At 36.3% G+C, this 26,046-nt stretch overlaps 1 protein-coding gene across 1 annotated transcript; it reads right to left on the reverse strand.

Moving 5' to 3' along the window:
• Positions 1-1,215: 1,215 nt before the first annotated feature.
• LOC142615477 (DNA-directed RNA polymerase V subunit 1) lies at positions 1,216-22,110 on the reverse strand. The gene is made up of 19 exons (XM_075788216.1): positions 21,929-22,110; positions 21,554-21,605; positions 20,803-20,895; positions 20,599-20,725; positions 20,347-20,462; positions 19,489-19,545; positions 18,463-18,624; positions 17,429-17,587; positions 15,119-17,011; positions 14,823-14,998; positions 13,132-13,207; positions 12,889-13,013; positions 11,032-11,189; positions 9,176-9,450; positions 8,842-9,015; positions 6,118-6,258; positions 4,047-6,019; positions 3,060-3,174; positions 1,216-1,844 (listed from the first exon to the last, which is right to left on the reverse strand). Exons 3-19 carry the CDS (start codon positions 20,881-20,883, stop codon positions 1,560-1,562), a joined length of 6,093 nt encoding a protein of 2,030 aa, XP_075644331.1. The 5' UTR covers positions 20,884-20,895; positions 21,554-21,605; positions 21,929-22,110; the 3' UTR covers positions 1,216-1,559.
• Positions 22,111-26,046: the final 3,936 nt, after the last annotated feature.

A 26,046-nucleotide genomic window follows, 5' to 3' on the forward strand; every position in this document is an offset into this window, starting at 1 on the left:
ATTGGCCAGTGGTTTGATGCCGTAACGTGCGCGTACCCTTAACGTTTTCTTTTTTTAGAAAAAAAAAAAAAAAACATTATAATGTGCTTTCCTGCTTGGATATGTTTTATTAAAAAACGAAGAAAAAAAAAAAAAAAGGTTTTTGGATATGAGTAAGAGAAATACTGAGGTTTTTGGATATGTGACTTATAACAAAGAGAAATATTGTGTTTATAATATTTTCACATCAAATTTAGTCAAATGTTAATTGTGAGTGAAAAAGTAATTTCAAACTTTCAGTAGTAAATTCAAATTATAACAAGTAATAATTTTCTACCTAAAATTTGTTGTAAAAATATTATAGACGAATCACTTCTCCTGTTATAATGAGTAGGTATTAAACACATCAACTTAATAAATTATAGCCAACCTGATCTAACCTAACACAACACTTTAAATTAGTTTTCATGAGTCGATAGATTCTCTTAAAAACACACAAATTAGAGTTGTAGACAAAACTTTCAATCTAACTAACCCATACCACGTTATTAATACTTTAAAAAGAATGTATATTTGAAATCATTTAGTTTAATTTATTTAGTATTTTAATATAGCATTACAAGTTAAAGCCTAATGTGTATGTATTGATGTACCATTGAACTCGTCTTTGTAGGTTTGGATAAGTTAAGAGCATACAGCTGTTGGTTAATATGTGACAGGTAAGATAAGTAGAATTTGCTTCTTCTTTTTTGGTATGATAGAATTTGCTAATTTAAAAGTGTTTCTAAAATGGTTTTGGTCATTCAAAGTTTTTTCTCTCTCTCATTCCTCCCTTTTCTCTCATTTTTATCTAATATATACACATCCCGCCCCGCCCAAAATGGGGACAAAGCACCCATGATTAAACATCACCCTGCCCATAAACCCGTTTTCAAAGTCCTTGTTACACGTGCAAAACCTTCACAAGTAGTATAAGACAACCTTGAATCATGCTAGTTACTATATACAACAAATTGCATTGCTTGTCAAAATAAACAAGAGCCCTGTGGTGTCTTCACTCTTCAGTGTCTTGCAAAACACTCCCCCAACAGTTATGAAGCTATAGGATCGCACACCATGTCTGTTTTATCAGTCACACATCACAATTGATCTCACTAAGATAAGCAGCAGACTAATCAAACTGGAAAGACAACAAATAAATGAAAATAAGGAAGAAGAAAGTAGAAATTGGAGAAGTTTTGATGAGAATGCAACACTTCCATCTATTTTGCTTCAAAAACAACAAGAATAAATAGCCTGTGATTTCCCAAAACCCACTGTATAGGTTACAAACTACCAAATAAGCTAACTACAGGGTAAATAAGAACCGCTCTTGTATGAAAAATGAGCAACTGAGATGGAAGCACGCTTCAGTTTTGATTTTGTTGTGGACGAGCTGGAAGTAAACTAAAAACATCCGCCCAGTATATATACAAATCAGAATAGCAGATGATGGGAATTGTTTGTAACTAGTTACATGATGAGGGAGGCAAGCTAAAAGATTTACAATTAACATAAATTAGAACCCCCCCTCCTTGGACTTACTGCCTATTTTCATTCTCAGTTTCCTCTGGAGTATTGTTCTTCTCCTGATTCCCTCCAGAAGAACCAGTTTCTTCTGGATTGGTGTGTCTCTCCCGGTTGCCTCCAGGAGGCCCAGAACGGGGTTTTCTGAAATATTTACCAATGAATGTTTCAGCAACATCTGGATACTTTCCCTTGATGAAGCTATCCAAGCATTTGCGGTAGGAAAAGTCTTCTTTACGACCATCAGTTGAGACAACGTAGAAGCACCGGCTTTCCTGGAAACTGCTGTGCCTGCTAACCTACATGTCGAGCTCAACATTATAGCAAACATCAATTATCATGTAACGCAAATGCTAAATTACCAATTGAAGAAAAAAAAAAAAAAAAAGAGGGGATGGGGGGGGGGTTACTCCATTCTTAAGACCTACCAAAGACCTAAAATTTTCTTCCCTATTATTAAATAGAGAAACACTGCAAATTAGTCAAGTCAAAATCCATGTTTACAAAGTCATCTGTTCTGGACTACAGGATTCATCCAACACTGCAGCATTGAAGTAAAACAGTCCACAAGCACAAATAAGATTTTCCAACTACACAATAGATGTGTCAACCCATTTCAATAATCAGCAAATTATATACATTTTCTGTTTAGAATAATGAGACACATCACTTCACCAGTTTTTTTTTTTTTTTGGGGGTGGGGGGGGGGGGGGGTGGGGAGAAGAACTCATCATGGAAACTCAGTTATGGTAGATGTAAGATCATGAAGTATCAACTATTTTAGATCCATTTATTAAGTAGTACTGTAGTACGAACTTATCAACTAATCAAAGAAAAAGAGTAAGAATCACATGAAGTCATTAGAGAAAATTTTGCAAGAAAATTATCCCCATGGTCTTGGATATTTTTACAAACAGTAAAGTTAGATCAAAGAGGAAGGTCAGCAAAAAAAAAAAGGGCACTGAGCTAAATATTAAATTTTGTAAACAATTATGTTTAATTAATGTAAATTTGAGACATTGCATTCCTGAATGGCGTGGGAAAAAGTGACCAATAGTTTTCTGCAGTAACAAGATAATTAACCCCCGAATGTAACTCAAACTGCAAAACTATTACTCTTGTATATTGAATCATGGTCAAGGCAATTCACCTCAGGTAGGTGGAGACTGGAGAGCATAGCTTTCCCATATGTTTGTCCACCAATGCAATAAGAAACCAATTGCACAGATTTTTAAAGTCAATGCACATATTTGGTGTGCAAAAGGATTTCACTGTATACATGGTAGCTTGAAATCATTGGAAAAAAAATAGGCAAGGATATTCTGTTTGGAAAACTTTGCCAGACCAAAAGATCTGTTTTTATTATAAATAATCTCTTTTGAAAAGGCAAAACAAACAATAAACTCTCACATATCCAACAATAAACATCCAAAAATGTCCTGAATCCACTGTATCATATAATGAGGACGGAATAATTAAGGACAAAATTGCAAGAACATTGTTGTGAAGCATACCATGAAATGATCAATTCCAGCACCCATTTTCACTGCTTTATCTGGGTGGTGGTTAAAAACATTATCAAGTACATAGGAATGATCCTCAGCTGACAGCGGGTCCCCATCATTGTACCTTCAGAAAAAAACTTAAAATCAGAAGATGTCCATATGATGGGAATGGATCACATTTCAGGAAATGACCAAGTTAAGAAGAGAATTTTTTTTTTGATAAGTTAAGTAACACACAAATTAGATAGAGATCAAAGAGTAGAAAAATGAGGCATCAATGAAAGCTTCTGGATTTTATTTCTGGTTTAAAGATCCCATAATGAAGACCATAATTGCCAATGCACATTTACCTAAGGGGTATGTGATACCACAAAAGTGGCTCCCAAGTGGGTGTGTGCCTAGCCAGTATCCTAAATGCACAAAAGGTATAATACTAAATATATATATATATATATATATATATATATATATATATATCAATAAAAACGTAAAGTACAGTCAGCCTTTTAGCCTTGGGAAAAAGGGCTAAGCATGGAAACAGAGCACAAATGCAGGATACACGGTACATGATAAACAGCACACATTGCATCAAGCAACTTCAAAAAGTTGTGCATTTAAATTATTAGAATGGTACCATGTTAATTGCCTATAGCTTAAAAGAATAATGTACTGAGTAGTGCCTCTAATTCAATTGTAAAAGTTTATCATTCACGGTTGTCGATAAAATTTTAAGCACGCCTCATTTGCCATCGTCCTCAACCTGGACTCTATTCAACTCCAAAGGAGAGATTTCCCTGAATAAACTGGTCCATTCTAATTGGACACAGAACATTTTATATGACAAATGCCAATATCATTTGGTTACAGTTTTATTCATATAACTTGAAATGCAAGTGTAACAATCATCCCATATTATCGAGTTGCTTAGCAACAAAGACAACAACGACTAGCACACATTATTTAGAGCTATACAAGTATAAACCATGGAAAACATACCCAGTCCGATGCATTATTTTTCTGATAGTCTGCATAATCTGTTCAATTTCCACAAGAACATCTTGTTCCTCAGAAGTGAACATATCTAATCGTTGTCTGGTTGCAGTAAATATTCCACCTGCACCAGCATCATCATGAGCCCTTCCAGGTCCAGGTGATTTTGCAGGACGGTTCTTAGATTTCCATTCTCCATTATTTGTACCCCAACCCTTTGAACCTTCGAATCGGTTTTTCTTGAAGTGTGGTTCCATGCTTCCTCTTCCCCACTGATTATTATGTCTGTCACTTTCATTGCCACTACCAGCATTTGGTGAACCCCAACCATGCTTTGACTCATTCTGAGAGCCCCAACCTTGTGAAGATTCTGGTGACTTCAGCTGCCCCCATGGATTGCTATTGGCAGGTGAGTCTACATCCACGGTTAAGGATGAGTGTTCATCCCTACTCGAGTCTTCAGCAGTTGAAGAAGCCCAACCAGATGTTGACTGAGCTGTCTCCTGTGTCAACTTCTTATTGGCAGGTGACTCAACATCCACAGACTGGGATGGGTGTGCATCCCTAGTCCAGTCCCCACTAGATGATGACTGAACTCTCTCCTGTGTCCGCTTCTTATCCCAATCGAAAGGCTCTGTGCTTCGGTCACGTAGAGGCTTCCCATCATTTCTGCAAGGCTGAGATTCATCACCAGCTCCAGCCTTTTTCCCCCAAGGAGTTGCAGCATCCCAGCTGCGAGCTCTGGGAGAGTTCTCTTGTACTTTTGCAGAGACAAATGAATCTCGTGATTTATTGCCACCCATCCCCCAACCAGAAGAAACATTTTCTGAGGAGATGACATCACTTGCTTCAGCTTTCTTGGTCCCCCAAAGAGATGACTCACTTTTTTCTGCAGTTTTTTTCCCCCAAGGCACTGAAACATCAGATCTGAAAGAATCATCTTTTTCTGAGATGACAACACCAGCTTCAGCTTTCTTGGTCCCCCAGCCAGATGATTCACTCTTTGCTGCAGTTCCTTTCTCCCAAGACGCTGCAACATCCCAACCATCAGATCTGAAAGAATCTTCTTGAGCTTTTGTGGAGATGATGTCGCGTTGTTCAGATTTAAGGGTCCCCCAATCAGATGAAACACTATCACTTGTTGTTCTTTTCTCACTAGTCCCCCAAGCTGGCACAGAATCCCAACCACCTGACCCAGCAGAATCCTCCTGGGGTTTCAAAGATGGGACATCTTGTTTTACAGCTTTGTCCCTTCCCCAATCATTTGTTGTTTTTTTATTGCCAGTCCCCCAAGCCGGCACAGCATCCCAACCACCTGACCCAGCAGAATCCTCCTGGGGTTTCAAAGACGGGGCATCTTGTTTTACAGCTTTGTCCCTTCCCCAATCATTTGCTGTTTTTTTATCGCTAGTCCCCCAAGCTGGCACAGCATCCCAACCACCTGGCCCAGCAGAATCCTCCGGGGGTTTCAAAGACGGGACATCTTGTTTTCCAGCTTTGTCCCTTCCCCAATCATTTGTTGTTTTTTTATCGCTAGTCCCCCAAGCCGGCACAGAATCCCAACCACCTGACCCAGCAGAATCCTCCGGGGGTTTCAAAGCCGGGGCATCTTGGTTTTCAGCTTTGTCCCTTCCCCAACCAGACCATACATCACCCTTTCCTGTAGTTGTTCCCGCATTTTTATCAACATCCCATCCTCCACTAGAGCCTGAATTGAAAGCCGAAACCTTTTCCCAAGTTGATTCACCTGGCTGATTATCTAGACAATTCTCAAATTCAGCACTGTCTTCAAAGGATGGCTTATCAAAACTTGAGTTATGTTCTGGGGAGGGTTCCCACTCTGCATATTCATCTTCCAGCACAAGATCATCAACATCTACACCCAGACAGTCAGTATTTGATTCTTCTCCGTTTGCACTTCCTCTCACCATATGTAGAAAGTTATAAACATCTATTCCACCCTCTTGATTCAATCCTCCCTGGAAACGTAAACAATGTCAAATAAATCTAGCAGTACCCCACCAAGTAAGTTAAAACAGTTGTAAAGACATTTGGAGAACTTTAAAATCATTAATACCTCCTTCTTGTCCCAGAGCACATCAAATCTAGAACCTGTACCCACTGCCACATGTTTACCCCAGGAACATGATGCAACAATGCTCGACAGAGAATCCTCGTGACACTTCTCAGAAGCTCTTTCAAAACATCTTCTTGGTGTCTGAATCACATATGGGGCAAGGTGAAACAAAAAATTAATAACAGATTATTCTCAACTTGGATCGAAAATTATTTACTGGTTTTTCAAAATTTAGTTTAGATTGTTGTTAAGTTGCATTATTTTGTGCTCCAAACTCCAACAAACGATCCACATAGCTTCAAAAATCAGTAGTAGGCTTAGCTGGGACCAGGATTTAAAATCAGGATCTTATCTTATGTAAGATCCCACCAATTCAAATTTTGTACGAACTTAGGGATGTTTTCTTGCAACAGAGTTGTTGTTTGCATTTGGTCGTTAGGTCCAATATAAAATCAGTTCAAAAAGAAAGAGGCAAGGCCAAAGATGCATTAAAACATGCCTCAACACAAATTTCCTGGGCCATCAGCTCTCTTATTCACTGCTGTTACATCCCATTAGGGCAATTAGCCCCTTTTTCAATGCCAAAAGAGTACAGAGGCAGACTAGGAGCGGAAGTTAACATCAGAACACCAGTGGCATCAAAACTCTCTCTCTCTCACAATGAAATTCCCAGTTTCCTTTTCCCTCAGCTATTTACTTTTTTTTCTTGCTTCTTCTCCATTCTTTGCTTATTATATTTTTCATTAGTTTCTCACTCTTGGCTTTCTGCATCACCTACCTATTACACAAATTTAAACATTGCTGAAAACCTGCAATCTTCCTTATTTGTCTACAGGGTTGCAATCTTGGGATGGCTAAATTAATATATTTTTTATGTCACTTATTTATTGTTGCAAACTTGGGATGTCTATATCTTTTGTAACTGAACAAATTTTTTTTTTTTTTTTGATAAGTAATAATGATATATATTCAAGAACATTACCTTATGCAAAACAACATAGGGCAGAGAGAAAATTACAAAGGAAAAGAAAGAGAAGAAAGAAAAAAGAAAAGAAAATATACTAATTATACAAGAGCGAGCTAAGGAACATAGGGAGAGAATCACTAGAGGTGAGTCCCCAAGCCTTAGACCAGTCAAATGGAGAGCCACTAAAAGAAGCCAATATAGCTAGTCATCCAAGCTATCCATGTCCTCAAAAGTCCTCCTGTTTCGCTCCCTCCAAAGGCACCACATTAAGCACAATGGAGCTAAATTCCAAATACTAGACGAATGCTTTCCAAGCCAATTCCATCAACCAAAAAGAGTATTCGCAACCGATCTTGGCAAGACCCAAGATTTACCAAAAGATCTAAACACCAAACTCCACAGCCGATAAGCCTTACCACAATGAAGTAACAAATGATCCACCGTCTCCCCATTGCAGCGGCACATGATGCACCAGTCAACAAAATCCATCCCTCTACCTCTCAAATCCTATCCCATACAGCAGTACACACAAAGAAGGAAACACGCAGAGGAACCTTAACCTTCCAAACACCTTTCCAAGGAAAAATAATGGGCAAGAGACTTCTCAACTTATTGTAAAACGATCGGATATCAAAATCCTCATTCTTTGTTAACTTCCACCTCATACGATCTCCGTTCTCAATGGGAGGTAGATTTGAACCCAAGGTATGGAGAAATCCATCCACCCCACCCATTTCCCAATCATTAGGATTCCAAAGAGAATGAACATTATAGCTTCTCCATTCCTCTATCCCCAACCGTTCAAGAGAAGAGGCCACCGATGCCTCTTCATAGGAAGCAATCCCATACACCCTCGGAAAAGTCAATTGAAGAGGAGAATCCCCACACCATTGATCTGTCCAAAGCTTAACTCTATCTCCCACCCCTACCTCAAAGCGAATATTTTTGCTAAACTCCTCCTAACGCATGCTGATACTTCTCCACAAGCCACACCCATGCACCCCTCTACCTAGCTTGGATGTCCATCCCCCCATTCTTCCCCAAATTTTAGAGCGACAACCCTTCTCCAAAGCCTTGTCTCCTCAATCTCAAACCACCATAGCCACTTCCCTAGTAAGGATTTATTAAAAGTAGTTACTTTCCTTACTCCTAACCCACCATTTTTCAAAGGTGCACACACCTTGTCCCATCCCACCAGATGAATCTTGGAGTCCCCCCACAAGAAATCCCTTTGCAACCTCTCAATTTTATTGGCCACATGCGTAGGGATGGTAAAAAGAGATAAATAATAAGTGGCAAAACTAGATAACGTGCTTTTAAGCAACGTTAGTCTTCCACCTTTAGACAAATTTTTTTATGTAGCTTGGATACATATTTATGTACTTTTTGCAAGGAGTCAAACCTTGATCTTTACATTTTTAAATTGTGAGGGCTCCACCTTTAGAGCTATAATCAAAAGGTATAACCTCTACCTTTTTTTTTTGTTGGCAAGTAACGTAAGAAATATTATTAGCCAAAGCCACTACAAGTACAATGGAAATGTACTATAGAAGAAAAGGTTAAGTAAGCTCTTTTTTTTTTTTTCTTTTAGTTAATTAGCATAATTTAAAAATATTACAATTTTATGATCAGATCCTATATTCCAATCCAAAGAAACCACTTTGATCCAGTGATACTCAATAGGATCCCAATTTTGACAAATGCTTGCATTTAAACTGTACATATTTCAAATAATTCAAATGAAAGCTATTACTTACAAAAAGTGTTGCTTCAGTAAATGGTGCTTGGACATTCAATGAGCGAGACAGTGCCTTATAACCAGCAGTATTGAAGCCAACCAAATTTCCAGCACACGTCATACTATTTGCCAAGAGAAGGAGATGCTCTTTCAGAACACCCTTTGCCACCATTGTCACCGATCTGGCCAGGCGCTGCACAATGAGCAACAACATTAGTTGTTTCTCTTAGGGGAAAAAGGAGAGGAAAATAGAAAAAATAAAAATAAAAACAAAAAACCCTTTCATTGAGCTGATTAGCATCTAAACCTAATGTGGAACAGTTCAGAAGGTGGTATAGGAAGTCTAATAATACCTGAACTGCCTGATCAAAAGCACAAGAGATCCCAAGCAACTCCTGAGTTTGCTTGATCGCGTATGGTATGGAGCGCCTTGTGTCAATTAAATGAAGCACTGGAAGACATGAGTCCATAATGATCCTCCAAGCATCACCGGTACGCTTCACAACAGATTTCTCCAGAGTGACGTCCACTGCCAGTTCGCCCTTGTGAGACTTACAAGGGCTTCTTATCCATGTTGTTGAATCTGGATTAATCCAGATTATGCTTGCCATGCAAATCCTGGGGTCACCTGCCCATTCAAAAGAAAGAGCATCTCATTTCATATTCTAGATTCAATGGAATTCTTAAAATATCAAGACACAGCATATACGACCAATGAAATAAATACTTAGGCTGGACCTAATAAATCAAAGGTAAAGGTACATTATACAATTTGGTATACAGGGCAACATCAATAGTTGTGGAACATATATGGAACCCTGGACCAAGTTAAAACACTAAAAACTTTTTCCATATTTGAGACTTCAGGATCACACTTTCAGAAGGTTTCCTTCTCAAAAATTTGCTTGAGTATCACCAATTGATCTTAAGTATCTTAGACTTTATTTTCTTTGGATCCAAGTTAGTATTTTTTTAGGTTTTAGTTCACTATTCAAAATAGGAGTCCTAATACTGCTAGTACAAGAAGAGGTCCTTATAAAAATTATGCACAATGTACTCAAAGGAGATGGAGTTGATTAACAAAATTTGAGTATTTTGCGCATAGACGCATGCTGGCCTTTGTGGTTTCTTTTCTTACTCCTTTTTCTCTTCTTTCATCGCTTTCCTTGGCATTGTTCACGGATACTGTTCATAAAGCCTCTGAAGACCCTAAAATTCTCTCTTACTCGTATTCTTTACAATCCCAGATCAAGCTCTTTCTTTTACCTATCAAAATTCTAAATTCCCACATACTTTATTCTACTACGTAGTCATCAAATAACTCATCAAACCATCTTTAAATTTCTATCACAATCCTAAAACCCCTCTTCAAAAATTCTAAAAGTAGATCTACGAGTTCTCCTAACCCCAAGCCCACCACAAACACACGTAAACACATACCTCAATTTGTCCTACGTTATTTAATCAGTTATGTATACATTGACTAAGAGGGAAAATGTCTCAAGAATGTTGTTTTTAGAAAAGAAACACTCAAAAAACAAAATAAAAATCAGAAAAGCACAAAACTAATTTTATACACACACACACACACACAACTCTAAAAAGACTATGATCTTAATGGAGTTTAGTCACCCTCATTTGCAGAGCACTTTGACATGAGGGAATAGAAACACGTTAGAAAAATATGAATAAAACTGTTCTTACATCTGTTTCAGAGAATCCCTTCCAAACTAAAGAAAAAACTCTAAAGCATTCAATTCAAAGAAATTGAAAAGCAGCTTAAAAGCCTATTTAACCAAATTCAAGCATGACATTTACGATTAAAACTTTTCAACCCTCACAATTCCACAAGCACAGTGAAATTTTAAATAATGGAGAAAGCAGGAGTGAGTGAAGCAGAAGAAAAGCCATTTTGTATTTGTTTGTTATCCAGCACAGTTATTGCATATCAGCAGGAGAGGAAAATCACTTTTATCGACTAGTGTGTGTGTGTATATATATATATAATTAGTTTTGAAACAAAATCATGATAATGAAACTGTATTAAGAAAGAAAAACAGAACACAGGTTGCATGCACCTGAGCCTAACAATGACCAATTTTGAGGTAAAATCACGTACTCTACCATGTTCATATACAGGTACATAGCAGAATTCATGAAACTTTAAAACAAAAATCATGTAATAACGAACAGCTGCAATGAATTATACCTTTGATGATCGTCTCTAGAAGAACCGGAAAAATCATGTCAGCAAGGATATGTGAAGTATTCTCCAAATGAATATCACACATATCCTGCAACCAGAACATCAAGCACGGCATACCAGCGATTTCGTTTGCACAAGACTGCTGGAAGTAGCAACATTCACTGCCAAGAAAGACCATAAAGCAAAAGGTAACTTTTCACTCTTAAGAATTTCAGTATTGTGCTAAATTGCAGAAAACATGTGGGTTAGAAGGGAATAAAATTGCACACACAAGGGCAAAAACTAAACCAAACATTTCATTAGTTTATACCATGTAAATAACAAAAATGCTAGACCTAATATTACAAATTTACAACTATGAGAGATAACATGCTTAGAGAGATTTTGAAACTTCTTTTCAAGCCAGATATTCATAGTCATACTCATGGTGTCTATTCATAGAGAGAACATGCTTATGGTGTCTATTACCATACTCATATATCAGGTTTTAAGATATTCCCACACTTTATATTCTTTTTTGTTCCTTAAAAAGACCATTGGAAGCAAGTACAAAATATGACAACAAAGCCATCAAAGAAAAAGGTGTCTCAGATAAACATTTCATCGTGATTCTTCTGCTGTTATAGAAGGATTCAACAATGTTGGATAACATATCACAACAGCAATGAAAGAGTAGCTTCATGGGCTGTGATGTCATGTTAAAATGCGATAATGTGGAGATTATTTACTTATCCAAAAAGATAACGTGGACAAGACCCAGAATAAGAAATGAGACAACGATTTATTAGTCTACTAGTGAAAAAGATTGACAACAAAGATCGACTATATTTGACAAATACATAATGTTCAATCCCAAGTGTGGTCATTCTGACCGCTAAATTGTTAGGATGCCAACAATGACAAAAAGATTAGTAGGTAGTTCTTTTTTTGGGGTTAAGGAAATGAACTTTAATTTAGTAGGCCCAGTAAGGGACACCCGCCATGAAACATGGTAAGTATACACGTGAAACACCCTATAAAAAGAACTAATTTCTAAGATTTAAAATCTCCAGTCCCTTGCTAATCTGTTTAGGATCCGTAGCCAACCCTAAAATATTGAGACCAAGGCTTTGTTGGTGTTGTAGGTATATAGGGGGCAGAGGGGGCGGTGGGGTACAAACCCAAGGCACCAGGCACCACAGAGGATGCTAATACCACCGGGTAATGCTTGAACCTTAACCAATCATAAAAAGAAAAAAAAAAAGTAAGAGGTTCAAATCAAAAACTGATTTTTCACAACCTTCAGAAGTCAAGAAGTTACTCTCCCTCCACACATACCCCATACGAACCTTATAAAAAAAAGTATTGGTGTATGCACTGATTCCTACTTTGGAGCCAAAACAAAACTATCATGCTGACCTATAAAAGTTTAGATTTTAATCAAATTGTAACCATCAACCATAATGCTAATCTTCATCCTCCATTACAACATCAACAGGAAGCACAAGTCATAGTCTGGTAGATTTGGATTCTTTGAAACTTCAAGAGATGGCCAAAGGCCAATACTTACAGATTTACATTTTGGTGTGACAAACATAAAATTCTTTGCAATAATTTTATATTACTGCACTGTATAAATAAATCAAAAAATATTAAAAATTTATCAATTAAAAAATGCAACTTGAAGGAAGGAGGGGGAAAAGGGTCAAAGTAAGCAAAAGCTGTTTAAGCCTCCCCCCACCCCCCCGCGCAGGCGCCCCACACCATGTAAGCAGTTTTCCTAGTCATCTCAAAAAGCACATTGCAGAAAAAAAAATAAACCCTAAATTTAATGACCATATGGCAAATTTATTATGTGATTACAAGTTAACTGAGACTAACCTGAAAGACAGAGCCGTCCTTTTAAAAACACGAGTAACTTTCTTCTTCTTCCGGAATGAATTAATAGTCTCTTGGCACTTTTGAAGAACCTCATGCATACTAATGTTCATATCTTTCAACATTTTCTGTTCAACAAATCTCAAGTTACTCACCAAAAGAATAATCGCTAAACAGCAAGCAACAGCAACTTCAATTGTAAATATACTCGAGAGTAATAAACAAGTTAAAAGCAAATGCACCAACCTCATTTAGATGGACATGACCAATCAGGCCTGCATCAATCTCTAAACCTTCTGATACAGTTCGATGCCCCTTATATCTGCATGTAAGAAGCACAACTATCAGAACTTTGATGGAGTTCGAATTAAATTGAACAGGGAAAAAAAATTGGAGTATGACAAATTGTAAGAGAGAGGGGAGATTGCATTGCATGTTGGTACTAAAAGGAGCACCATATTGTCATAGAAAAAAGAGAGCAAATGAAAAAAACATGGGAGCTGTCATACACAGGATGGTGAACAAGCAATTTCTCCCACTATGTTCTCACTGAAATTTAACCATAAAGACAATTAGCAAACAAAGAACTCAATCGCACATCTTTTTTGAGGATGACCATCTCTTGCAATTTTCATTTTTTCTAGACATTTAGAACCTGCTCAAACAAAGCTACTCAGTGGAAAAATTGATTTGTAATATACACTTATCACAATCTCTATTTTACATCCAAAGCAATATTTATATATTTGATATGATGTATGGACAGTAAAGTGACCATTACGGGGCAAAGCAAGCTTTTAGAACTTCTTTTCACTAGATAGAGGTTAGAAAAGAAAGACTAAAGAAGAAGAGGGGGGAAAAGTATGACACAGAAACATTGCTCAGTGAGAATCCAAGATCTTTAAAATTCACATAGTGAGATGCATCTTAGATAATGATTGTACAGCTTAACTTGACAAATATTCCTCCAAAGTGGCCTTTCTAATTCTGGACTTGTTTCCTACCAAAAGGGTCACTTGTTGACTTGGTTTAAGCATGTCAGCAGAAACAAGGGAAGAAATGAAACTATCTGCAAATTATATTTGTAGCACCAGCACAGATTGATGCAGGAAAGAGAACTTGAATCTACTGCTGATTGATAATAGCCTAATCCTAGAGTCCTATCTCATATTCCAAATAACAAATAAATTTTAACCATCTAATTTCATTTAGAGTCACATGCTAGTTACTCCACCTTTTAAAATGCCAAAGGAATAAAAATGAACAAAACAAAACATAACATAGATGCATAAAAGACTAGTCTTGTTATAGCGAAGGGGCTGACAAAATGGACAAGTGTGCATACATTCCTTTGGGATTAAATTCTCTTAAATCACACATACAGTAAGGCAAAGAGTGGAAACAAAATGAATGCCGAACAAATGCCTAATTGGTTAACTAAGGCCATGCTCAACTTTAATGGACGAACTAGACCCTCCAGATCATTTGACTCAATAAAGGTCAACAAACTTGATCACAGATATATAAGAACTTAGGCAAATAAAGGAGCAGATCCAGATATCAATTGCAGCACATGTGAGACAACCAAGGGTCAACAAAACTTCATCACAAATATATAACAAGTTAGGCAAATGAAGAAGCAGATCCAGATATCAATTACAGCACATGTGAGACAACCAAGGGTCACATGACGTTCAAGATTTATAGCTTCTACTTCACAAAATTCGTATTATAGGGAATGACATAAATGATCATCTTTTCTTGGATCCATCTTTAAGACCAATACACATATAATACAAAAATAACATATCAACTAACAACATAATTAACAATGAGCATAGATTTGAGCCATATTGTACATGCATAGGAAAATGCATAGATATGTAACGGAAGATAAATAAGTAACAAAAGGCACCAAATGTAATGGCAAAACATACTCAATCAGGAACTCAACCGCAGAATCTTTAAGGCTGACTTTCTTCAATTGATTCTTTACTAAATATGCTGCTTTTTCTCGGCAATACTTTCTCCCACAACCACATTCATTCAAATACAATATTACTCGGCGGTCAATAAGTTCATTTTTAAAATTGACTTTGCAAAGCAGTATTTCCTGGAGTAAAAAGTAAATAAAAATATGAGTGTACAATCATGAGAGACAACCATGCACTTGCTATAGAAGAAGCAAAGAAAAGATGAATAATATCATATGCACCAGCCAAAAATTTAATACCTTCATCAGCTCCCATGAGGAATTGCTGCTTGGAGTAGCATCAAGAACTGCCTTATAAGCAGGATTTGACATCGCAGTTGCAGCTAAGACACCAACAGGTTCCCCAGCAGGAAATAAATTCTGAGGCTTAGTTTTATCCTTTACTCCATACTCAAATTGAATTATAGAATTGCTACTAACATTTCTGACAGTGCCATCATAACAAATAACAACATCTCGAAGGATGGCCATTAAGTTTTTAAATAAAGTACCAGGTTCAGTCAGTCCTCTCGATGAGCGAACAATAATTTCTCTTGTAGATATTGAATGAACCATCTCCTCATATGGATCTAACCCATGAAAAAAACAGCTTTGAATCAATCCATATTCAGCAGAAGGGTAGTCAACTCTAACGGAAGAATATTTTCCATTAAAAAGGGAGGCCACATCTTCAATCAATGTTTTGGAATAGAATTTTCCCTTATCAGAAAGTTGCAGGCCCAGGAACCCAATTTGTTGCACTACCTTGTTAATAGCTGAATCACTTTTAGAGTCAATTAACTCACCCAATGTAGATGACTTTAGAATAAAATTTGTAACTGGCGCTTTCACAACTTTGATGTGATTCTCCAGTTGCAACTCCACCGTCTCATTGTATGTAGACCTTAGGTCATACAGCAAAGGAGAAATATCCCGAATATTCTTTTGAATATCTTGTATGGCCTCCCCGGATATGGAAAAATCGTCCAAGCCAACACTGAAACCATCTGCAAATATGTTTTCCATCAACAAGGGCTGTAGAGAATTAAAAAATTTTAATACTTCTTCAGGACCCTTCTCAGAGAAAATAGCAGTAACAATTTCATTCACCAAAGAGGATATTACATCTCTATTGAAGTCAAATTTTAACACGTCACTTTGACTAATCAAGTATCTTTCTCCAACACAGTCAAAATGAGCAGGCAAAGCAGTCTGTAACATTTGTACAGCAGTCCAATGAGGGGCACCAGAATGAGCCTTCAACAAAGCAGGACGAGGCAAAGAAGATGAAGCAAACATGGCCAATTGCTGAGCTGCAGCTCTGGGTAAGAAATATGTCTTAAACATCGTCTTTAGAGACAACAATGAGTCTGTGGTCAGTTGCAAGTTGAGGTTGCCACTGTGAGAGCTAAGCAACTGTTTATCCACAGAAAAAAGCTCCAAAACTTCTGCTTTCGCGGCAAGAGACTGAGGATAAAATAAGTGAATGCAGTCACCATCAAAATCAGCACCTAAGGGCCCACAAATAAGCGGGTTTATCTTCACCGTATGATCATCATGAACATACACCGCTAGAGCTTGCAAGGAATGCTTGTGAGTAGTTGGTGGCCTATTAATGAAGACAAAATCCCCATCCATTATCCTCCGATGTACCACTTGACCAGGCCTCAGGAAAGTATGCCCCTTCGAGCCCTCCCTCAGTGAATATGTTGATAACCCATCTCTAAATGTGAGGCATAACTTGTTATCTACCAGCTCTTGTAGATAGTTCATGTTGTGCACATTAACCTTCTCCTCAAATGTAATTCTTTGTGCAATCTCAAATGGGATACCAATCTCATTGACCCTTGTATAAGCATCACCAGTAACCACAGTGCGAGAAGAGAAGCCTGAACCCTTTCTGATGAACAATGTTCTTATTTTCTCAAGCCATGCTTTTGTTGAAGAATCATTCGACTCCTTGCTAACCCCGAATCGTGTATCTATATCACGAGATGCTTTTGCAGTACCCCTAACTTGCAGATACTGATTAACTGCTACTTGCAAATCATTAGCTTCAACTTCATGAGATTGAAAATTTGGTGTACCAGATCTTGAACTTTTGATAATTTCAACTTGCCTGAGAACTTTCTTGAGCATTGATATAGAAGGATCCTGGAATAAAACAAGACAAAAATGCTTGTAGACTGAGAATTCAACCTCAGACAAAATAGGCGACAAAAAAAAAAGGCCCACTGCTAAGATTTGCTTCTTTTTTAAATTTAAAAAAGAGATAAATTTCTTTAAATTAGCACAACATGGGCTGCAACCCTAGAACACAGGAATCAAGATGTATACAAGAGAAACACCCAAGACAAAATTAAGATCTAAAATTTAAAAGATCTAGGAACTCCAAGAAGTTTGTGGAATAGAGCAACCAAGTAGCCGTTGTCCAATCATAGAGAGACCTTAAAAACAAAAGCTTCAATCTCACTAGCAGTAACCCTCCTCAAAATTGAGCAAAATCCTCTCTCCAAATGCTAAGACATTAAACACAAAAGAATTGTAAGATTTGCTTCTAATTTGGCTTACCGAAGACATGACACTAACACCATCAGAAATTTCTGGCACAGACAAACAGTTTGGCGGGACAGGCAAGTATTGCAGGATATATCCATCTTGAGGGAAATACCCCTTTGCAGAAAGCTTTTTTCTAGTCTCTGCAGGAATTCTTTTGAGCATTTCCATTACCTGTTAGTTATTTACACATGTACAAGAGGCAATATCAAGTTGCAGCACAAGTCTAGTTAACAGATATCACAATCAACAGAAAACCACAGCATTTTCTAATATTCATATGATTTACACGACACGCTTTCTCTTCTCATATCTAATACCTCTACAAAACAACACATTTGTCCCAATCACTAATAATTGAATACATCATTTTATTGGTGGGATACTTCAAAATATATTCTAAAGTTCAGCCAACTTATACATCCATCAAGATAAGTGAGTGAGAATTTTATTCCAAGCCAATCCTCAAATCCAAAACATTTCACAAAAGCAATAGGCAGACCATGGCCTAAACATGGCATAAATTTAAGTCAAACTAACAACCTAAGAAAATAAGATGGTAATATCGCCAAATTACCATGATTAGAAATGTGAGCCAAAACTACAAATAGTATTAGCACGAACATGAAATTCATAGATTGCAGTCTAAGACAATAAGCTGATCAAATCACCAAATTACTGTCATCGAAACAAAAGAGTAGCTATTTATGTCATTCAAAAACAACGTTACTAGTACAATACATGCAATAAAAACAAGTCATAAGATGATCACATCTCCAAATTTCTGAGATAAGAACAGATGATTACCAATAGATGTGTGCAAAAAAACACAAGCAGTACTAGAACACTGCAACATGGAGAAGGGTGTAAACTCAAGGCAGAACAGCAATTTTCACCACAAATACAAAAACGATAAAACAATAGCAGATAAGAAGTCAATTTAAATATATAAGACCTCCTCCTACATTTATCAACTAGGCCCCAAAAAAATACATTCTAGTGTCACTGTAACAAGCAAAAATCAAACACAATTAAGAGTAGAAACCAACCTCACAAGGAAGCAAAGTTCGAGTTAAGTCATCACCATAGCGAAAACCATATCTTTCCAAAAATTTCCAGAAATCCTCTCCTCTTGTCCTTTGCGGCAGCTTCAGTTCCAAGTAACAAGCACCTTCCTTTTTAACCTCTTTAATAGAAACTTGTGAAGCTTCCTAAACAAGGAAAAAAATAGATTTAAATGCACAGAACAATATCGTCAGAAAAAATTTCAAATCTACACAAATAAGCACTGCTAGAAAGATCAAATTTTAAACAATCTTAGGACAAAAAAGTGGTCTACAAGAAAGGTTGTTACAAGGTAAGGAGACAGTTCTAACTTCTAAGTTTAAGAAGCTACAGACAGAATCAAAAACCAACTCCAATCTCTTTATAAACCCCAAATTAGCTTTATCTATCAATTTTTAGTACTTTCATTCATCTCATAGCTTACCAATTGATGAGGATGAATATAAAATAAAATAAGAAAAGAGAATGGGAATATAAGAAATTTATACATGGCTTACTTCAATCATTCATATTAATAACCAAGCCATGGTGTCTTGAAGTACAAGCAACATAGCTCAACAAAGGCCTCACTCAACTTTATAGAACCATAGACAGTATTAACCGCACCAAAGGATATGGTAAAAACATCTTAAGGACCCATCCTTTATTTTTGGTAATTATACACACACCCAATGAGTCTTGAACCCAAAACCTCACCCTCCACCTTGCTCTTACAAGGGGAGAAGGTGCCAATTGAGCAATCACTCAATAATATCTGAAGGACCTGTCTATAGGGCAAAGAATTATGATCATATATGATATGAACCAAAGACCATAACTTAAAGTCATCTCTTCTCCCTAAAAAGAAGGTTCATCAGTCATCCAAATGGGGAAATTTCTTTGATCGCCAAACAAGAATACTAAGACATGATGTCACAGCAGTGACACATAAAAGTTAATACATATTGGCAAGAATAAAATAATGCATATCTACCAACAAGGAAAATATAGTACCATCAATTGACACTCACCTCACAACATGAAGCTAACAATCTTTCTGCAAGACCAGGAGTATTCTTGGCCGGAAACTGAATGGTACAATCAAGCATATAAAAGTACCAAGGTCAGAAATTGTAAAATCTCAAACAAAAGGTGCATCATAACTGGTTTACAAAATAACAAAGGATTGAAAATCAAGATACAGAGTAAATATCAATTCTTTCTTGACAAGATATTAACAAACAAGAGAGTCATAGGTTCCAAAGCAGGGGGTTTCATGAAATATGTTGAAAATGTCAAAACATTGCACAACAGTTAATGTTTCCCAGCTTATATATTTAGAGATAATAAAATTAAGGGATACAAAATAAAAATAAAAATAATTATAAGTAACAAAATTTTTTTTTGATAGGTAACGAAAAAGATTTTATTAGAAAAAGAAAACAGGCCAAGTACACAGGAAATGTACTATAGGGACATCAACATCAAGAACCCAAATTACAATGATCAAACAAAACAGGAAGGGAAAAACAAGAAAAGGTAGGCAAAACTAAACACTATGCAAGAAGAGTAAGAAAGAAAAAAAGACTTAAACTCAAGAGTGGACCATTCAAATCCCTCAAAGCTTCTAGTAATATTGTAATTACTTAAAAAGATAATAATATAATTACAAAGATAGAAAGAATATTCAAAATAGATTTTTATAGGCAAGGCTTCTTGACAAAAGCACTTCATTTCTCGGCAGAAAAGTGAAAATAAAACAATGAGCTCCTTTATATTCCCTTAATCAACAAAGAGAAAAGACTCAGAGAACAAGTAAAATTAAATTTGCGTGAAGTCTCTGTTTCACAAACAGAATCAAGAGATAAAAAGGAGCCCTCAAGTCATACCTTGCTCTTTTTAATTTTTAAGCATTTTAGGCACAATAAGCTCAGCATTTTCTTCAGTTCACTAACATGGCTGGGATGATATATTGGTATAGGCATCTCAATATATCCAAAATGCCCTGAAAGGAACATAATGAACAAGACTCAGTTACTTTTTATAACACATGCAAATGAATGATTATCAGCATGCCATACATTTTAACATTATCCTATCATTTTTACACAAGATAACAAGGTTGATAAACGCTTACACACCTTCACACTTCCCAGCTTCAGAGGTGCCACAGGATTCACATTTCCCAAATTCCAGGGGCAGGCCAAGAAAGGGATTTGCAAGTTGGCTGGCATGGCTAATCGGACAGTCACTGATGGATGCTGTACACTATGAAAACATTGTAACAACAAATTAGAAATTGACCCAGTAATTTGGTAATTGGTTCAAAGTTTAATTCTACTTACGATTTCTTGACGAGTGGCCAAGCCAAATCTTATCCCCAAAACCTCCCCATCTAAAAAACTAGTAGAGGCAATTTCTTCCATCTATTTCAGGATCTGTGAAGCCAACATTGTTTATGGAAGCAGATGTCAAAAGGTAAACAAAATGAGATCACTCGTGGACAGTAAACAAGACCATAACAAAAATAATATTGAAAGAAAAAAAGAATAATGTTCCAGGAACTTTCAGTGATGTTGAGTAAGTATATAATAGCAGTATTTGCTTAGCTCAGTACCAGTTTACAATTTTCGTAGCTTTATAAATAAAACTTAAAAATTCTCGGAATTTTTTCATTACTTATCAAAATGCCATCCTATTATATAGTTTATAGTTGTGAAATAAATAAAAAGGAATGGCAAGATTACACTTTCACAAGTGAAATCCAAGTATCAGTACAGTACCAAAAAACAAAAAAGCCCGAAACAACATTTTAGCAAAACTGAACAGAATAAATGAATAATTAAATATAAGCAAAAAAGGGAATAAATTTAGTCAACGTAAAGGCTTTGTTTTGGCTTCTGAGAAAATGGATGAAAATTCCTTTCATCTAGTGCCCTTTTTCCCCCCCTAATTTTTAGGCAAAAACCAAAACCCAACAACAGCAACAAAAAAAAAGGAGGAAAAAAATCACCACTTTCATTTCCCTCCATTTTCTCAGCAGCCAAACACTTCAAAAAATAAAATCAACATGCATGCAAGGAAGAACAAAATTACCTGACTTGAGTCGTTGGTATATACTTGAAGCTGAGATTTTTCTCACAAAACCCTAAATTAAAACCAGATAAAAAGTCAAAAACACACAACAAAATGGTTATACATGGGTTTAAAGAGTGACAGTCAAACAAAGAGGTAAGAGAAACTAAAAAGCCTCTGTTTGGTTCCCGAGAAAACCCAACAGGGAGAAAAAAAATAAGGAAATGAACACAAGCCCATCAATGTACTAACTTTCCCACTCCCCAACACACAACAACAAAACACAATGCCCCAAAAAATTCCCTCATTTTCCGTCTAGACTTTCTCAGTAACCAAACAGAGGAAAAAAAATGAAAACCCCAGAAATGCAAATGAGCTAAAAAATGAAAAACTCACCACAGATTTTCACTCCCTCTTCCCTTAGAATTTCTGGGTTTTCATCAAAAACCCTAAATTTTACCCCCCTAAAATGCCAACAGAAAGAGACATACTTGGGGTGAGAGAGAGAGAGAGTGAGAGTGTGAGCTGAGAGAGAGAAAGAGAGAGAGTCAAGAAGAAATTGTGAGAAACAGAAAAATGTTTGGCCTTTTTGTATTTGACTATTTGTAGTACAAAACAATAACAAAAGCAAATATTTTGGGGGAAGTGGTTGTTTCCAATATGGCTGTGTTTGGATTTGTGTGCTCTTTTTTGAACAAGCAAAGAGAGAGAGAGAGAGAGGAATTATTAATTGAGCAATTAGCTTTTTGCATGAATGAAATTTGTAATTAGGTTTTTAAACAAATTAGATTGAGATAAGAGATTGGTTTTTTTTTTTTTTGGGTTGAGAAAAATAGATTTGAGACGGATTAATTAGATGTTAAACTTTTTGTTTATTAGTATTATTTCAAGTCCAATTTTACAGTTTGTTTCATAACTTGTACGATTATGAATAGTTAATAAAACAGTTTATACAATTGTAGTAAACAAAAAGTGTGCTCTTTTTTGAACAAAGAGAGAAAGAGAAAGAGGAATTACTAATTAGTTTTTGCATGAATGGAATTATTACTAATTAGGAGTTTTAAACAAATTAGATTGAGATTTGAGATTAATATATTTTTATTTCGTGAAGAATAGATTTGAGACGCAATAATTAGGGGGTTAAACTATTTTTTATTAACATTGTTTCAGGCCCAATTTCACAATTTGTTTGCTAACTTGTGTGACTGTGATTATTCAATGAAACATCATTAGTTTACCGACTCTATATAATTGTAGTGAACAAAAAGTGTGAAAAAGAGAGAGAGAGAGGAATTACTAATTAACTTTTACATGAATGAAATTAGTACTAATTAGGACTTTAAACAAATTAAATTGAGGTTTTTGAGATTGATATTTTTTTTAGAAGAATAGATTTGAGAGTGGTTAATTAGGGGGTTAAATTTTTTTTTTTTATTAATGTCCTTTCAGGTCGAATTTTTAAATTTATTTGATAACTTATATAATTGTGAGCGATCAATGAAACGTCATCGGCCCATACAATTGTAATGATCAGAAGGCGTTCATTGCTCACAATTTTAGAAATGGATAAGTAATGAACTATGGATACGTCATACGTGGGTAAGGGTGTAATTTTCTTAAAACTTTGGTGGGGGGTTTTAACTTTTGGGGACCATACTGAAAAGTTACAGTGGGTTTGGGGTTTTGGGAAGGCTGGAAAAGACCAAATTGGGTTCTTTGACCCGTTGGATTTATGTGGGGTTTATTTTCGGTTGATCATGAATCAAGGGCAGAATAGGTACTCTGAGGACGTTTTTATATGGGGGAAAGGGATACACTATACATCAACAGCCTGAGCCAAATCAGAGCATATTTTAGAGTCTGAACTTTGAGTTGAACATCATTAATATGGGTTGGCAACTTGGCATATAATGGCATTTGGCAGGCTGGTTTTACAAAGTAATGAAAGCACTCGGTGTACTTAGCTTAAAGAGTCAATTTGGTAAAAGTATAATAGTACCATAACAGACCACAGCAATATCTTACAAATTTGCCAAAATAATAAGTATATGAATGTTGCAGGTAAGTCAACTCCTAAAATTCTTATTTTGGAGTAAAGGACATGTGTTCAAATTATAAAGACACCATGTCATAGATTTCAAATCATATTCTTCAAAAAAATTAAAATGTAACTAAGACTTTTTTTTAAAAAAAAAATCAACTTATAAGTTATACCAAAAATATTGCTAAATGATAATTATAAATGGACTTACTTATGCTTACGACTAGACCATAGGACATGACCTACTCCGAGTGGGTTTCTTTCTAATTAATTAATTGAAAAGCATTCTAAAAAAAAAATCGAAAAGAGTAGTGAATGAAATATCTTATAGGTGTGAGTCTTAAGCATGACCTTTTTTTTTTAAGTGATAAAGGGTGTGTTTGGTTGAGATAATGAAAAATGGAAAAGATAGAGAAGATATAAACATGAAAGGAAATAAAGTAATTACATTTCTCCTATTGTGTGTAAGTGTATTTGGTAAGAGGAATAGGAAAACTGAATGATAGAAATTGAAATACTATTATATTATGTACTTATTGTAGTTTGAAAAAATGAGGTAATGGGAATAAAATAATTATGTGATTTGATTGTTCATGACCATCTTGTCCTCTTCTTTTTGAGAAGAGACCATATTGTCCCAAAATTGAAAATAACCAAATTGGGGGGCCAGGCATATAATCATTGTCCCCACCATTTTATTTTCTCTCCCATTTTCTATACTTTCCTGTTTTCCTACCCTCCCTTAAAGTTTATAATGAAATGAGTACTAGTCAGTCCAAGCGACTAGCTCTGACCAGTCTATGGTGCAGAAAATCTGGAGAGGTATTTGGAGCTTGAAGGTCCCTAACAAAGTGAAGCACTTCACGTGGAAGGCGTGTCGGAACATCCTGGCCACAAAGGAAAATTTATGGAGAAGGAAGGTCACCCAAGATGGACTGTGCGAGGAGTGTGGAGATGCGATGGAATCGGCGCTCCATATCTTGTGGTTTTGCAAACAGGCGCAGGCTGTGTGGACTCACAGTAAGCTTGTCCTTCCTTTCACCATCTCACAGTCATGGGAGTTTATTGATTTGGTGGGCCAACTGTTGCAGTGGAAGGATGCTTACCCGGATATCATGGAAAGAGTCATGATGATATGCTGGGGGATTTGGAGGAATAGAAATGAAGTGAAGCATGGAGGGAGAAGAAAAACTGGTGAGGCGGTGGTAAAGTGTTCGTGCTACCTACTCGAGGAGTTCCAAACGGCGAATAAGGTCGGAAGCAAGCGAGAGACTCAAACTCAAGGGGAGGCACAATGGACAGCCCCGAAGCAAGGCCAATATAAGGTGAATTGCGATGCGGCGGTTTTTGCCAAGAGCAGGGAGGTGGGCTTTGGCGTAATCATCCGTGACTGTGCTGGCTTGGTCGTTGCTGCTTTGAGTAAGAAAGGTGTTGGTCTTACCGGAGTGGTGGAAGCAGAGGCAAAGGCGTTGGAAGTGGCTGTCCAGTTCGCGAAGGATGTGGGAATAAGGGAAGCGACCTTCGAAGGTGACTCTCTAATCGTGTGTAGAGCGATCCAAGGCGTTGGTGACGTTCCTACTTCAATTCAAAACATTGTCTGCGGCATTACACAAGAATTTCGTTGCTTTAGAACCGCAGAAGTGTCACATGTCAAAAGGCAGGGGAATGCCCCTGCCCATTTACTTGCCCAACATGCTGTGCATGTGGTGGACTTTTTCACATGGCTAGAGGAATGTCCTAGCTTTATTGAGCACGCGTGTGCCCATGATGTAATCCAAATTTCTACTGTTTAATTGAAATGTGTTTTCCTATCAAAAAAAAAAAAAAAAAAAAAGTTATTTATGTATCCCAACTCGTCCATACAACCCGACCTAAGTAAGAATTTACAAGGGGAAGTAACGTAAACTACCCACCCCAATATAAAAGCCCAAATCACCTAAACATGTATGGTTATATTCATGGCTATAGCTATGTAGCGTTGAAGATGGGTACACAATCTCAAGACTTCCACCCTTGCTTCACAACTTTAATCATGAGATGTGATTGAAAATTTGAATCAGAGTCATAGACGTATGTCAAGCAACAACATGCTTCCAAAAAAAAAAAACTTTTACAGTTTACTACATAACATACTAACCTTTATTGGTTATTGGAAAAAAAATAAAAATGCCTTTTCCTAAGCTTTCAAAAAATAACATTCTTTTATTACATAACCTTGTTGATCATTTCACTTATAAATCAACAATAATGTAACAAATTAGTGCTTCTCAAAAAAAAAATGTAACAAATTAGTTGAATAAGTAATACTTCCTTTGATAATTTAATTTGTTTCTTTTAAATAGTATAAAAGAATTTAAGATCCATATTTTTTTTATAAAGGTTTAAAATCCATATTTGAGTGAATAATATTTTAGATGATTAAACATATCATATAATATTATATGATATAATAGAAATAGCATGTTACATGTTG

The sequence above is a fragment of the Castanea sativa genome, chromosome 11, assembly GCF_040712315.1.
Source record: "Castanea sativa cultivar Marrone di Chiusa Pesio chromosome 11, ASM4071231v1".
Lineage (NCBI taxonomy): Eukaryota > Viridiplantae > Streptophyta > Magnoliopsida > Fagales > Fagaceae > Castanea > Castanea sativa.

Coding starts and splice junctions, on each gene's coding strand:
- LOC142615477 (XM_075788216.1), bottom strand. CDS start 20,883: ATGGAAGAAATTGCCTCTACTAGTTTTTTAGATGGGGAGGTTTTGGGG. Junction 20,726..20,802: donor TGGCCACTCGTCAAGAAATC/GTAAGTAGAATT, acceptor ATGTTTTCATAG/TGTACAGCATCCATCAGTGA. Junction 11,190..12,888: donor AGGACGGCTCTGTCTTTCAG/GTTAGTCTCAGT, acceptor CTTTCTTGGCAG/TGAATGTTGCTACTTCCAGC.